This window comes from Paramisgurnus dabryanus, chromosome 21, assembly GCF_030506205.2.
Source record: "Paramisgurnus dabryanus chromosome 21, PD_genome_1.1, whole genome shotgun sequence".
Lineage (NCBI taxonomy): Eukaryota > Metazoa > Chordata > Actinopteri > Cypriniformes > Cobitidae > Paramisgurnus > Paramisgurnus dabryanus.
The window spans coordinates 4,011,657-4,025,781 of NC_133357.1; the positions used below are offsets into that span (position 1 = coordinate 4,011,657).

At 36.3% G+C, this 14,125-nt stretch overlaps 1 protein-coding gene across 4 annotated transcripts in view; it reads left to right on the plus strand.

Annotated features, from left to right (window-relative positions):
- Nucleotides 1-14,125, plus strand: part of plekhg5b (pleckstrin homology domain containing, family G (with RhoGef domain) member 5b) — a 96,974-nt gene that overhangs the window by 69,043 nt on the left and 13,806 nt on the right. For all 4 annotated transcript variants that reach the window (XM_065285256.2, XM_065285255.2, XM_065285258.2 and 1 more), the window contains one exon: nucleotides 11,737-11,940. In XM_065285256.2, the coding sequence (XP_065141328.1) occupies nucleotides 11,737-11,940 (204 nt within the window). The remainder of the gene's footprint in view (nucleotides 1-11,736; nucleotides 11,941-14,125) is intronic.

Genomic DNA, 14,125 nt, shown 5'->3' on the forward strand with positions numbered 1-14,125 from the left:
ACTTTGCTTTCGTAACATGGCTGCAGCAGGCGCCATGATATTACGCAGCACCAAAAAATAGTCCCCTTGGTTACTTTCACAAGCAGAGGACTATTTGAAGAGTTTGGTTCCAAAACGCAATAAATCCATTTTGACTAATTTCGGTAAAAACTTGTTTTCTATGACAAGACGAAAACCATTATTTTCTGTTACAAACTTTCACATAGCATCTTTAGGTTATAAAAACGTAAAAAAAATTCAAATCCATAACTTGATTTTCAAAGATTTATTATAAAAACAAATGATTTTTTCCACAAAATGCAATAAATCCATGACAAGTTTTTTCAAAATGCTATAAATCTATTGAATCAATATATAAATGTGCATTCATCTTTGCCATGTTATATTCATTTAGTTGAACAGTGGTATACACTGATTAAAAAATAAACATTAATTGCCAAAACACTTACTTTGTCATATAGTCATTGCTGCGGTTAAACTTGGGACCTCGTCGTTTAACATTTTTGTCAGCGATCAGCTGTAAAATGTTTTCGTCCTGCTCGATTTTCGTTGACTTTAAGTAAAATAATGGAAAGTTTTTCATAAGATCCCCTTTGGTTAATGTGTTAGCATGACAGAAGCTAGATGCTGTCGGGAGAACAAGCAACCGGCTCCCGAGTGCCTCTCGCGTAAATTATTAGAAGTTGCTGGCTTATGTTTCTTTCCCGTCACAGAAAACCACCACAGGTTTATCAATGCCATTAAAGAAATGCATAAAATTAAGAATTTACTTTTAAATACTGACCTGAAATAATACAGATTTTGGCAGTAACTCATTTTTGTAAAAATTGGCCTTTATCGCGTTTTGTTAACTCTTCATTTTCAGGCACTACGTAATATCATTGCACCTCCTTCAGCCATGTTACGGCATATAAAATGAGGATATTTTCAAAAAAAGTGGAGTGTCTCTTTAAACCAAGGGCCTTTTGCAAATAATATATTTACTTTCTTAACATATAAAGATAAATCACCTGATATCCAGGTCATCTTTACTGATCATTTAGTATTATTTTGGTTGGAGAGGACATGGGAAGAAACATGTTTTGTTTTTATACACCTGTCATTATACACATATGTTAACCACAAAAGGACACTTTCGTATATATTTTGCTGTTTTAAAGTGTGATTGTGTGGTCTTTCTATAAATCACTAGATTTTAATATTTCACATCAAGACATTTATAAGTTAAGTGTTCCTTATATATTTTGCAGTGCTGTTTGTATAGTGAAATGCTAAAGGACTAAACTTGCTGCTTGGTATTGCCGTGTGATTTTCATTTCTGTACAGCATCTTTACTACAGTAAAGATTTCAGATGAAGGTTAAGATGATAGATTAAGGTTTCACTAACATGAATATTTGTTTTGCACTGTTAAGGAAGCCTAGCACTTTGAATCTCAGAGGCACGAGAATTTGTCACCGAAGCATTTAATAAGAAAATGAAGCTTTTGATCAAAAGTAAATCAGTCAAAGGAAAATCAAAGGTCTGCTTTGATGCAAACTTTAGGAAATGAGTCGCTTCCTTTTTTCTTATCTGAACACACTGATAAAACACAGATCCTATTCATATCACAGCTTTGCTTGAAATCAAAGTAGATTTTCTCACTTGTAAAAAGGATCAAACTTATACAATTTTTACTGGCTGGTTTAAAAGTTTAAGTTTATATAAGTGGTGTGCATACGTTTGGCAGATTTCTTTTTTATTTTTACAATCTTCCCTTTAACCAGAAGACCAATGCAAAGAGTAGTATTGACTTATTTACTCGAGTTTTCAACAAAGACCCTCCATCCACCCCCCGCATGATTGATGTTCATCTGAAGTTAACACAATTAGCATGCAATTAGTTTCTGACCATTAACACTCAGTGTTCACAGACAATAGAACTAAATGTGGCTTTTGCAAAAAATGGCCTTTGTCTTCACCGGAAACTAGGATGAGCGTTAGAGATAAACCAATTTCTTAATAGTGTCCTATATGCAGTGCATCACATAAAACACTAAAACTAAAGACTATAAATACATTATTTAATACAATATTAAATTCTAGTAAGATTATTTTGGAACGTTACAATATGTTGTGCAGACATAAACTATTAATGAGCAATTTATTTTTAGTATTTATTCACCTTTGTTAATGTTATTAATTAATGCCAGTGCAATAGTTCATGTTAGTTGTGCATTAACATATGTTAGCAGTTACTTTTTTTGCTGAAGTTAACATTAAAGACGAATAAATGCTGTAGACGTTTTGTTCATTAGTAGTTTATTAGTTCAAAGTGTTACCATTGTTTTTATCCAAACTTGTGTGACCCATAAATCAAAAGTGGAAGGGGATTACATTTTGCAATGAAGGTTTTCATACTTTGCATTATATAAACTTTTAATACATCATACTTAGTTACAAGATCTGAACTAATACTTTTATTTTGTTAGTCTTTTTTTGGGAGGGGTGTGAATGTCTGTGGATGTATTGAATGACTTTGAAGTAGATGGGAGGAGTAGATTCATGAAGTCTTTAAAAACACCTTTCTATCAGTGACTTCCATCCATAGTTTGTCTGTCATTCTCTGGATGTTAACCGGGTGAAGTGGATGGTTTAGGGTTGTACTGTACACCCTAGTGCTTGGGTCTGAAAAGGAGTGTGCAGGTCACATCATGGTCCGTTTTGGACGCCTATCCTCATGGCACAGTTGGGACCTGCTGCACATTATTCCTGAAGGTTTGCCTGATGTGTCATCCATAGAGAGTCCTCCAACACAGTGTCAGGTGAGACTTTGTTGACTGCTTTAACTTCCCAGAATTGCTTGGTTTTCGTATTTGGGTGATAAAATCAAACGTTGATGCATGCTTACCGTAATCACCTGATTCACCAGGGTTCATAACCTCGGTGATGTTTGGTTTATTTCTCATTGTGCCGTGTTTGGTGTGTTTACGCTTCGGCGATCAGCTCGTCAATTATTAATCTTCCAGCTAGCAACACTTTTGGAACTAGTAAAAGTTTTTATCAGCGCTCATTCTACTAATGTGTGTTTTGAGGGGGTAGACGCTACGCGCCCGTGCGTAATGGACGCTGAATGTGAACGTAATGGAAAGTTATTGGCGGCATTACACCACCTGATGGCCCCTTGTCTCTTCAGGCGATAAGGCCCCCTATCGTGATTGTCATTGGTTTTGATCACTGATTAATCATCCGTCCTTAAACTTCAATGGCTCTTTGTTTGATCTCTGATTCAGGTGGGTCATCGTGGGTGTTGTTAACCCTGAGAACGGTAATGTGTTGACACTTAAGCAAGGCTAAAGCATTAAATGTGACCTGGTCAGAATTGTGTTTGTTTCTGTTTGGCTTTCCCGTGCTTTGTCTCATTGTCTCAAAGCTTGATTAAATGCTGTTCTTATCTTCATTATAACGATGTTGCAAAACAGTGACTTTATTTTCCCCATGTTTACTAAAAGCATTCCAACGCATTTGTCAACTCAAGCTTTTTATCTCTATTATTATTTAGTCATTATTATATATCATGTTTAATCAGGTCTTTAAATAGACAATAATATGTAGAAGTTAGTGAGCTAACAGAGAAAAATGTGTCCCAACCCTGGACCTAAATGTCTGGCATGTGAATGTTCTGAAATAAGGAGTATCAGTCATATATCATTACAGTGTTTCTTCATTGGAAAGATATTGTCTATGTTTATTTGGCTTGGCCCCGGCATGTTGAGATCAATAGTAGCAATGCATACCAAGTCCCAATAGTCTAGACTTGTTGTGGCATACGCTGCTGTCCGGGATTTCCCACAGTTTTATATTCCAGAGGCCATTTCCCTGTAACAGTAAGGATAATGTGAAGCTGGGAAATCACTCCTATTGAGGCGCAGGAATGCCATTCTGCTGCATTTTCATGACATCATACAAAAAGCGTATGAAATGAAAGTAAAGTAAAGACTAATTGATTACTGGGAATAAATTCTCATAAATAATTGGTTACAGCGAAAACATTCTTGTTCTGTTGTACAATTCATAAAAGAAATGTATAATTTGGAATTAAAGGGATAGTTCACCTTAAAATGAAAAAATTGTCATCATTTACTCATCCTCATGTTGTTCTTTATCTGTATGTATCCATATTTCTTTTTTTTTTGATGAACACAAAAGAAGATATTTTGTAAGCACACAGTTCATGGTACCCATTGAATTCCATTATATTTTTATTCCTACTATGGAAGTCAATTGTTACTATTTGCTGTGTGTTTACTCAAAATAATCTTCTTTTGTGTTCATCAGAAAAAGAAATTCATACAGATTTAGCTCAACATGAGGATGAGTAAAAGCTTTGGTGTGCACACCCCCTTAATGAAAAAGCCCTTGGGCAGCTTGCATACAATGGGAGTGATACTGAGTTTAACGAAAGCTATTGTATGGTTTTAAAAGACTTACTAATGGGCAGTTTTATGGTTTTAAAGCTTGGTATTTAAATTCCTCCACGCACACTTTTATTGTACTTTTATTAAAAAGCTATTTTCATAACATCATTCTCATGTGTATCACAGTGTTTATCAACATTTTATGTATATCAACTTGTCATGACATTTCTGGAATATTGTGGAATTTTAAAAAGTATATTCTAGATATTACGGTGTGGTTTCCTGGACAGGGATTATCTTAAGCCAGGACTAGACATTAGTTTAATTAGAAATATATAACTAGTTTTAACAAACATACCTTACTAACAACATAACTTGTGTGCCTTTTGATGCAAAACAAAGTATTTTAAGATATGTCAGTGCAAGTTGTTTTCTGTTGGGACAGCTCTAACTTTTATTTAAATCTAGGACTAGTCTAAACCACCCCTTTAAGTACCGGAAGTCATGAAATATTAGAGATTTTGTTTGTCACTTTAAATTTTAGTTCAAAATGTAAAAGGAACCTTTGACCGAATGGTTCTTTGAGGAACCAAAAATGGTTCTTCTATCTATACAATCACCATAAAGAACCATTTAAGTTTATTTTATGAATGTAAATAATTGCAGGTACTACATTTGTATTCAATGTGCAAGCAAAAAAATCTGCCAATGGGGTAAGCGAATTTTTCTTCACTGTTAGAAAAAAGGTACAAAACTGTACCTTTTTTGCCGCTGTGGCGGTACCCCAAGGTACCGTTTTCTACCTTTACAGGTATATAAACATAATACAATGTTGTACCTTTTCAGGTACATTACTGTTCCTTAAGGATCTATTTTGTACCTTTAAAGGTACAGTTAGGGGTGGGCGATATGACCAAAATCTTCTATCACGATAGGATTAATTTTATATCATGATAACGATATGTATCACGGTAGAGTTTTTTATGTTTTAATAAGGTTTAAATCTTTAATACCATAGAAATGTTCATAATTCTCACAAAAAACATATACAAGCATAGAAAGAAAATAAAAACAAACAAAACGCAAGCTCTCTGAAGATACACAGTCAATAAGAATGATAATAAATAATTATGCATGTATGTATAGGCCTATATATATTTTTATTTATTAAGGTAGAAAAGTGATTTAATCAGGAGCAGTGAGAGATTTTTTTCTCAATGCTGTTTGATTAACACGAGTGACAGACAGGAGCAAAATTAGGTAACTTCCCCTTTAAGACCAAAGTCCGGATCCAATACACTGTTACACATGCGCTTTCTCTTTTAGCTGTTTACTTTCTCTTAAGACCTTACTGGTCGTGTTTATGATGATGCTTGCAAAGACGGGAATTTTGACGCATATGTGTATTTAAGGCCAATAAAGCGGGAAAAATGCTCACGAGCTTAATAAGCAGAGGTCGCGCGACTTGCGCGCTCCTCACAGACAGAAAGAGCAGCGGTTGCGCGACTTGTCCGCTCCTGACACACAGAAAGAACGCACGCATACAGATCTGTTGTCTGTGTTTCAATGGCTTAAAATAACTTGTTTTAAAACTGCAGTGCTTAAATACGTGTACAAACGTTACGTTTTCGCGACCACACGCACAGGAGCGTGACATGGGCACGTAACCTCGATAGAAACGATAGTCCAAAATCTCTACCGGTTGACAAATTTCTACCGGTTAATTTTGTCTACCGGTTTATCGCCCACCCCTAGGTACAGTTAACTGTTTTGTACCCCTAAAATTTAACTGGTACAAAATTGTTCCTTAAGGTACACAATTGGTCCTAAGGGTATAATATTGTACCCCATAAGGTACAACATTTGAATGTGTTTTATACCCATAAAGGTACAAAAAGGTACCTTTTAGGGTACCACCCCAGGAACAACTTTGTACCTTTTTTTCTGACAGTGTTGAATTTAGTGTTAAAGAAAAATTTTCAAGATTTGTTTGCTTGTTTTATGCACAAAATCACCTAAATTGTATATTTTTTGGTCTAAAAACTAGACTTATTTTCTTGGGTCATTTTGCTCATCAATAAAAGGCATCTTAATTTAAGAATTTTTAGATATTTTTACTGAAAACAAGACAAAAATACTAAGAAATTTTTTCTTGAAAATCTTAAATAACTTTCTTACTTTTTGTATATTTTGTCTTGTTTTCAGTAGAAATTTCTAAAAACTTTTCAATTAAGATGCTTTTTCGTGATGAGCAAAATGACCTAAGAAAATAGACAAAATTAGTTTTTAGACAAAAAAATATACAATTTAAGTGAATTTAAACTTCAAGCAAGCAAAAATATCTGCCAATGGGGTGATGATAAAAATCTAAAAATAAGTTTTCTTTTTTCTTAAACACTTAAAGGAGTAGTCCACTTTAGAGATGGGGTCCATTGACTTTTTATAGTAGGAAAAAAAATACTATGGTAAGTCAATGGGCCCCATCTATAAAGTGGACTACTCCTTTAATTTAAGCAAAATTTTCTCACCCCATTGGCAGATAATTTTGTTTCTTTTAAGCAAAAATTCACTTAAATTGTATTTTTTTTGTCTAAAACCTACACTAATTTTCTTAGGTAATTTTGCTCATCAAGAAAATCCATCTTGATTTAAGAATTCTTGGTTATTTCTACTGAAACCAAGACAAAAATAAGTAAAAAAGTAAGAAAGTCATTTTTTGGATTGTGACATATATGGTACTTCCAGTTCCAGGATGTGTTGCTGGAGCTCTGCAGAGCCCTGTTTTCATATCTCCTCCCTCTTCACATGTGACTGTCCGCAGCCACACCTCTCTTTCCTCGTCCACACAATGAGACGGGATCCTCCAGTTGCTATGACGTTTGGCCCGTCCCATTTAGTAATGCAGGCAGGCAGACAGACTCAGTTGATCAGCTTTACCTCTCATCACAGGACCTACTATTTAACCTCAGGACATCTTATATCTTATGAAGTGAAACGAGCGGAACTGAATCGAAATAAGTGATCGTCCGTTTTCGCTCAGATCTTTTTGGACTTTGCAGGGACAGTGGTACTATCTATTGGTGTGTTTGAAGGATCGTAGCAGCTGGCTCCAGCATGAGTCAGGCTCTGTGAAACCTTACGAAGGATTATCATGGTCTTCAACCAATTTGACATGTCGCTTGCTTCCATGGTGAGTAGAGTAGACGCTCTGGGAATCTTGTTACGCTTCATAAATTCACGGGTCATTCAATCGCTCCGCGGTCTTGCGGAAACTCCAGGCACAGCTGATCCCAGAGTGGGTATGGGAAAATACAGTTGTAGTATTCGTGCAATGCTGTTTCATTCGCTTTTTATCTAAAGTATCTTGCAATGCATTCAAGGTTTACATTTTTACCATGTGTGTCTTCCCTGGGATCGAACCTACAACCTTTGCCGTACCAGTTGAGCTGTTTTAAAGATGCTCTGTTGTTAGGGTTTTAATATTTTGGGGGTCTCATTTGTTACTTTAAGTTCATGTGAAAGTAAATTGTCTTATTTCGGTCAACAAATGTCATGCTCTTGGTGGGATTTCTTTTGATGTGGTCATGCCAGTTGCCAGTCAGGCTTACAGTACTCTTTTTGTTGAATGTGTCCTTTTTTACAAACATATAAAACATCTGTGTGCATTATTGAGGTTTTGGTTCAGTTTTTCTCAAATAAGTGTCATCCGTTGCTGGAGGTGAACCGCGCGTACATCCTTCGTCTGGATAAAAGGATGTTTCCTGACATCTGCGTCCTCATCCTTTCGCACCAGATTCCGCAGAAATCCCCCATCAGAGCTTAATATCTGCCTGGCGCTTTGGCCCAGTGCTCGATTTAGCACGGGAGGCAAATTGGCCAATCCGGACATTTCTTTTATTTCCCACATTACTGAGAAATCTTTTTATAGTCTGAGAAACATAAAGTTTTTGGGGGGGTTCTTTAAGGAACCATGCAGCCAAAAATGTTTTTCCATGGCATTGCGTTAGCAGCTCAAAGGTTGAAGATTAAGTTCCCAAATCAGTTCAGCGTTTTAGGATTGTGACTCAACATGGTCTTGAATAAAAACAGCTATAGACAGACAACCCTTACAGTCATTTATTAAGAATCGCATTGCGTTTGCAAACTTCAATACAGCTGTTTTCACAGCGGCACGGATCTGTTTGTTTAAGGAATACCATTGTTTCGTCTTCAGACCTTTCCTGTTTTGTGTGCATTCCTCAAAATGTCGTAGTGCTCTGTGGAATTCGCAGGAGTTGTTAGTGTCTAATGGAATTCCCTGCGGTCTTAAGAAGGGTCGGCGAGCGCCCGTGTCTCCTGTTCGCCGAGATTACTGCTTCCTTGGATACTAAACAGCTTGTTTGTTTGTTTAACTCACTGTAAGATGGAGCGCGAGTGAAGATTCGCTGGCAGAACAATGGCAGACTTGATCTCCGAGCAGGTTTGCCGGCTGCTGACTGTCAGTATGATGTCATGAGGAAATTGTGGAGTTTATTGTTTGAGAAATCTCGGATTGTTATTTGAGATGATGTCATACGATTACAGAAGCCATTCATCTTTTTATGATCGCAGCTGCGGTTTGATCAACTTTTTTTTAAATTTGAGAGAGACAACATTTTAAGTTAAAACAATCCTTTTTTATTAAAAATAGTTTTTGCATAAAAGTGTGATGCATATCAACTAGATTGTTTTAGAATAAAACTATTTTAAAGGTTAAAAGACATGAACTGTCTGACTTTGTGTTTGTTGATCTACATGTTTTCCTTTATTAAATGTTTCCTAGAAACATTTACTTGCACAGTTTATTATTATTATTTTACAAACCAGAGAAAAAGCAGCTTGTATTCAGCATATGGGTGATTCTCATGAAATCCAGACTTAAAAGGTGTCCAGCATCAGATTTTTTTTTAAACCATTGAAGGCCATTTTTTTTTGCACATATAAGATTAAGGTCTGAACTTACTATAACCATTATTTTTAGAGGATTTAAGGTAGCACTTTATTTTACAGTGTGTGTACTTACCTTGTACATATATGGTAAATAAGTTGTACTTACCGACAAATGTGTGGTACTTACTTTTAGGTATCTACATGGTAATTAATTGGTATCATTACTGTACTTACCAGTGGTACATACTTGGTAGTTGTTATGTAAATCTAGATAAGTACTGGGTAATAACAGATACATACTTATAGTGTAGGTATACTGTAACTAACGGGAACATTACTGTACTTACAAATAAATGTACAATATAAGTATTTAGTATTTACAGGCAAGTTAGGGTAAATGACAGATATTTATAGTGTACATATATGATAACTAATATCAAACACTTCTGTACTTAAAAATTGTATATACACAATAAGTGTGTACTAGTGAATGTACCCAGTAGTTAATGCATATGATAGTCAATAGTTGGGTTTGCCTCACAGTGACATGTATATGATGCTATATCTTAGGTGGTAGGTCCTATGTAATAACTGTTTAAAAAGCAACACTTTATTTTACAGTCCTGTTTCCATGCAGGTACCATGGAAGTACTAGTGAATGTAACCAGTAGTTAATGCGTATTATAGTCAATAGTTGGGTTTGCCTCACAGTGACATGTATATGATGCTATATCTTAGGTGGTAGGTCCTATGTAATAACTGTGTAAAAAGCAACACTTTATTTTACAGTCCTGTATCCATGCAGGTACCATGGATGTACTAGTGAATGTACCCAGTAGTTAATGCATATGGTTATTTAATGCTTGGTTAAAAGGACAAATATATTGAGTACCAAAATGGCATATCAGTAATGTTTGTTTTTAGTTATAATATACGTATGGTATAAGTATGGTATAAGTATAACTTACCACACACTTATTTGTAAGTACAGTAGTGTTTCTTGTTAGTTACAGTATACATACACCATATGTGCTGGTCATTAGCTTACACTGGCCTACAGGTACCACACACTTATCATGTATATACAATTTGTAAGTACAGTAGTGTTTCTGGTTAGTTACAGTATACATACACTATGTATGTATCTGTTATTACCCAGTACTTATCTAAAGTTACATAATAACTACCAAGTATGTACCACTAGTAAGTACAGTAATGATACCAATGAATTACCATGTAGATACCTAAAAGTAAGTTCCACACATTTGCGGGTAAGTACAACTTATTTACCATATATGTACAAGGTAAATACACGTACTGTAAAATAAAGTGCTACCGGATTTAAAATATATTCCCTATAGAATTATTTACATTTTTTAGATTATCATTATAAAAATGTATCATTACAGCAACATATTACATTAAATATATGCATTTACAAACTCATGTTTCGGTAATGAGAACTAAAAAGTTGTCTAGGTACTATGACAAACAAAATTTCAACTTGAAGAGAAAAAATAAGAACTGCTTACCTGGTAGCCATCTTAAGTGTCACAGTCAATTATGTCCCTTCCAACAAATTGTTTTTGAAAATGTTAGTTCCTTGATGGCTTAAACAATGATTGAAAATTGTTGCGGAGGATGAGAAAATTGGTCTTGGACACATTTATATTCCTTATTATTGTCTCTACATTTACCAATGATCACCAAATACCACATGTTTCTTTACTGTAAATGTTAATAGTATAACATGCACTGAAGCTTTTTATTTTTTATTTTTTTAATTATAAATATTTCCATGTCAAACAACCCAAATCCAGTCATAGACACGTTGCGGTAATGAAAATTTTTCCCTTAAATGTGGGAAAAAAAATTGGTTTGTATGATGTCATTTGAAATCATGTACAAAATATTACATGAAGAGATGTTTGTAACTGTATGCATCTTATTTTGATACTCTTACTTTGCATTTACTTTTTTTTATCAAAATGCATCATGACACCTCATAAGTCTAATTTTGCCAGAATCACCCATATATGAATCTTGTAGTGCTGTTTTAAAAGCATCCCATAATGCACTTAATGAAGTATTTTTTGAAAGTGTGCACATCTGTAATAGAAGATAAAAATCAAATAAAATCTATTGGTAAGACTTATTGAGTTTAGTGAATGAGGTTTGATCGGTTTGAATCAATGTTTTGCTACTATGTTTCGTTTCTTGTTTGCCTCCTCCCCACCGCTCTCTCTCTCTCTCTCTTTCCTCTCTAGCGATCTGTTTATACATCTCAGTTTATCTCTCGCACACACCCTCATTTACTCCACTAAAGTGTGTGGTTACTGATAACAAATCTGTCCTTCACATACTTTCTAAACTAAACCAAATTCCCACCTACTGTAAGTCTTACAATGATCTCTCTATCTTTATCTGCTCAGGGTCAAGCCCGACGGCGGAAAAACATGACCGAGTTCCTGGGTGATGCAAACATCCGATGCCCTGATACTCAGGCCACGCTGAGCGGGTCGCTGCCAAGCGTCGCTCCCGGAGGGTCTCTGTCAGGTGTGGGTAACGGACCCGACAACTGGAAGAACCGTGCCTCCAGTCGGATCAGTGTGTTTTTTGGTGCTGGATCTGGAAAGGTAATACAACCCCCCTACGCACACGCACGCTCGTCTTTGTAATATCAGTAATAGCAGGACGTTCAAGAGGGTAGCTTCCTGTGATCTTCCCATAAAACTCTTTAAGAAACTGAAACTAAAACTAAAAGTTTTAATATTTCAAACAATAGAAAATCAGTGCTGGTTTTCCCAGATCCCCTTGAGGCTGAAACCTCGGCTTTCGTCATACCAGATGTGTGACAAATAAGCGTCCGTGACTGTCACTCAACTGTCATGACGCACGTCCCCCATTTCACAATAAGCGTAAAACTGATTCTGTCGACTCTGAGGGGGCTCTGAGTGTGTCCCATTGGGACCCTTCTGTCACAAAAGAAGGGTTAACCAGGGCTAAACAGTCATCTCCAGTAGCCACTGCAGGACAGGACGGCCCATCTGTGTCTGGAGCCTTTTGTTTAAAAGCACTCAATGCAAACGACTCGTTGTCATAAGTACACCAGCCAACCCATTACAGGACAATAGCACACGGGCCATCAGTGAAGAGCATTGACATGAATAGATGAGCTGTAATTATAAGGTTAAAGAGATTGGGGTGTTTGCAGAAATGGCTGTTTGGAGTATAGTTTGTTTTTTACTATGACATGTAAAGCAACTATACTAACTATACAACCTTGCAAAGCAAAGTTTATTTGATGCATGGGCATTGAAACAAAATGCAATATGTGTCCTGGCCTGCATACTACATACTCCTGTACACACATGTGCGACCTACACGTACAAAAAGTTGGCGATGCGCAACATTGTGGGCAGACTATTCTAATGGTGCATTTTGTGTAACGCATATGCGAGGGTCCACGTACAGTACGCGTTACGCAAATTGAATCATTAGAATCGTTTTATAATGTAATAAAATATAATTTTAGTGCTGGGCAAAGATTAATCGCGATTAATCGCATACAAAATAAGAGTGATTTTTGGCATAATATATGAGTGTAGGGCTGCAACGATTCATTGAGTTACTCGATTAAATTCCTCGAGGCAAAAGCTCTGCCTCGAAGCCTCGTTAAATTCCTATGACGTGCACTACACGCGCCGATATCTGATTCACACGGACCGTTGTTCAATGTTCAGGAAGCACATCATAGCGCGTGATACATTTTGAATTTAGTTGGCGCAATGGCGGAGAGTAAATATGTCCATAAACGGCAGAGAGAGAATGTCTAAAGTTTAGGATCATTACATTACATTCAGCATCTGAACCGAAAACATCCACTGCTGTTTCACCAAGCGTCGATGAAACAAGGTAACGTAGCTTTCGCTGATTTTAATCCCTTACTGTATTTGTAGCGATGTCGTTATGCTGTTTGACTAGATATGATGTTTAGCTTTGATGTTTTTAAGTAGTAAACATATTCACGTTCAATTGCAAGAGAGTATAGCTTAAAAAAGAACCCCTTCACACACACACACACGCATGCACCCTCGTCTCTCTCACGCGAGTCAGACCGATCGCGCAATGCATCACATATGCTTAAACTTTTATGTAGCCACGCAACAATAATTTCAGCATGCATTCACTGTTTACAGCGGGACGTAATGTTGTGATTTTTCGAACGGATTCTTAACCTTAAATGCACCGCAATGCAAGTGATGCAAACCAAATGCAATATTCTATTTCTGTATGTATTTCTGCCGAAACCAAACTGCAATGAAGCAACTGAACGTCTGACTGGGGTGTCACTCTTCCTCAAGCACAGCACGCGCGCGCACACACAGGTTGTTACCATAGCAAATAGGCTCACCCCAGAAATGATATATTATTTATTAGTAGCCTAATGCTAAATGCTCCAGGTGTAGAAATGTACATAAACCAGATATTTACTTTGATGTCAGGGCTAGATTACACCATGAAACCTGTTGTGCATATTAATAAATTTAGTAATAATAAGTGCTTAACTCTTTCCCCGCCATTGAGAAAACGCTTCCCCGCCAATGACGAGATTTTCCGTCTTTCCGCAATACCGCTATTATCCACCAGGTGGCGCCCTCCCGCAACTTTTTAAAAGCGGAAGTATTGCCCTATGGCAAGCTGCTGCATGTCCGTGTCTGTTTTAAAGATCGCTCTGAATGGGATCTCTATGAAAAGTCCGTCACAAATATGGAATTATTTTTGCTTTTTGCTCAAAATATGGTGTTTTTGCCAAAACCT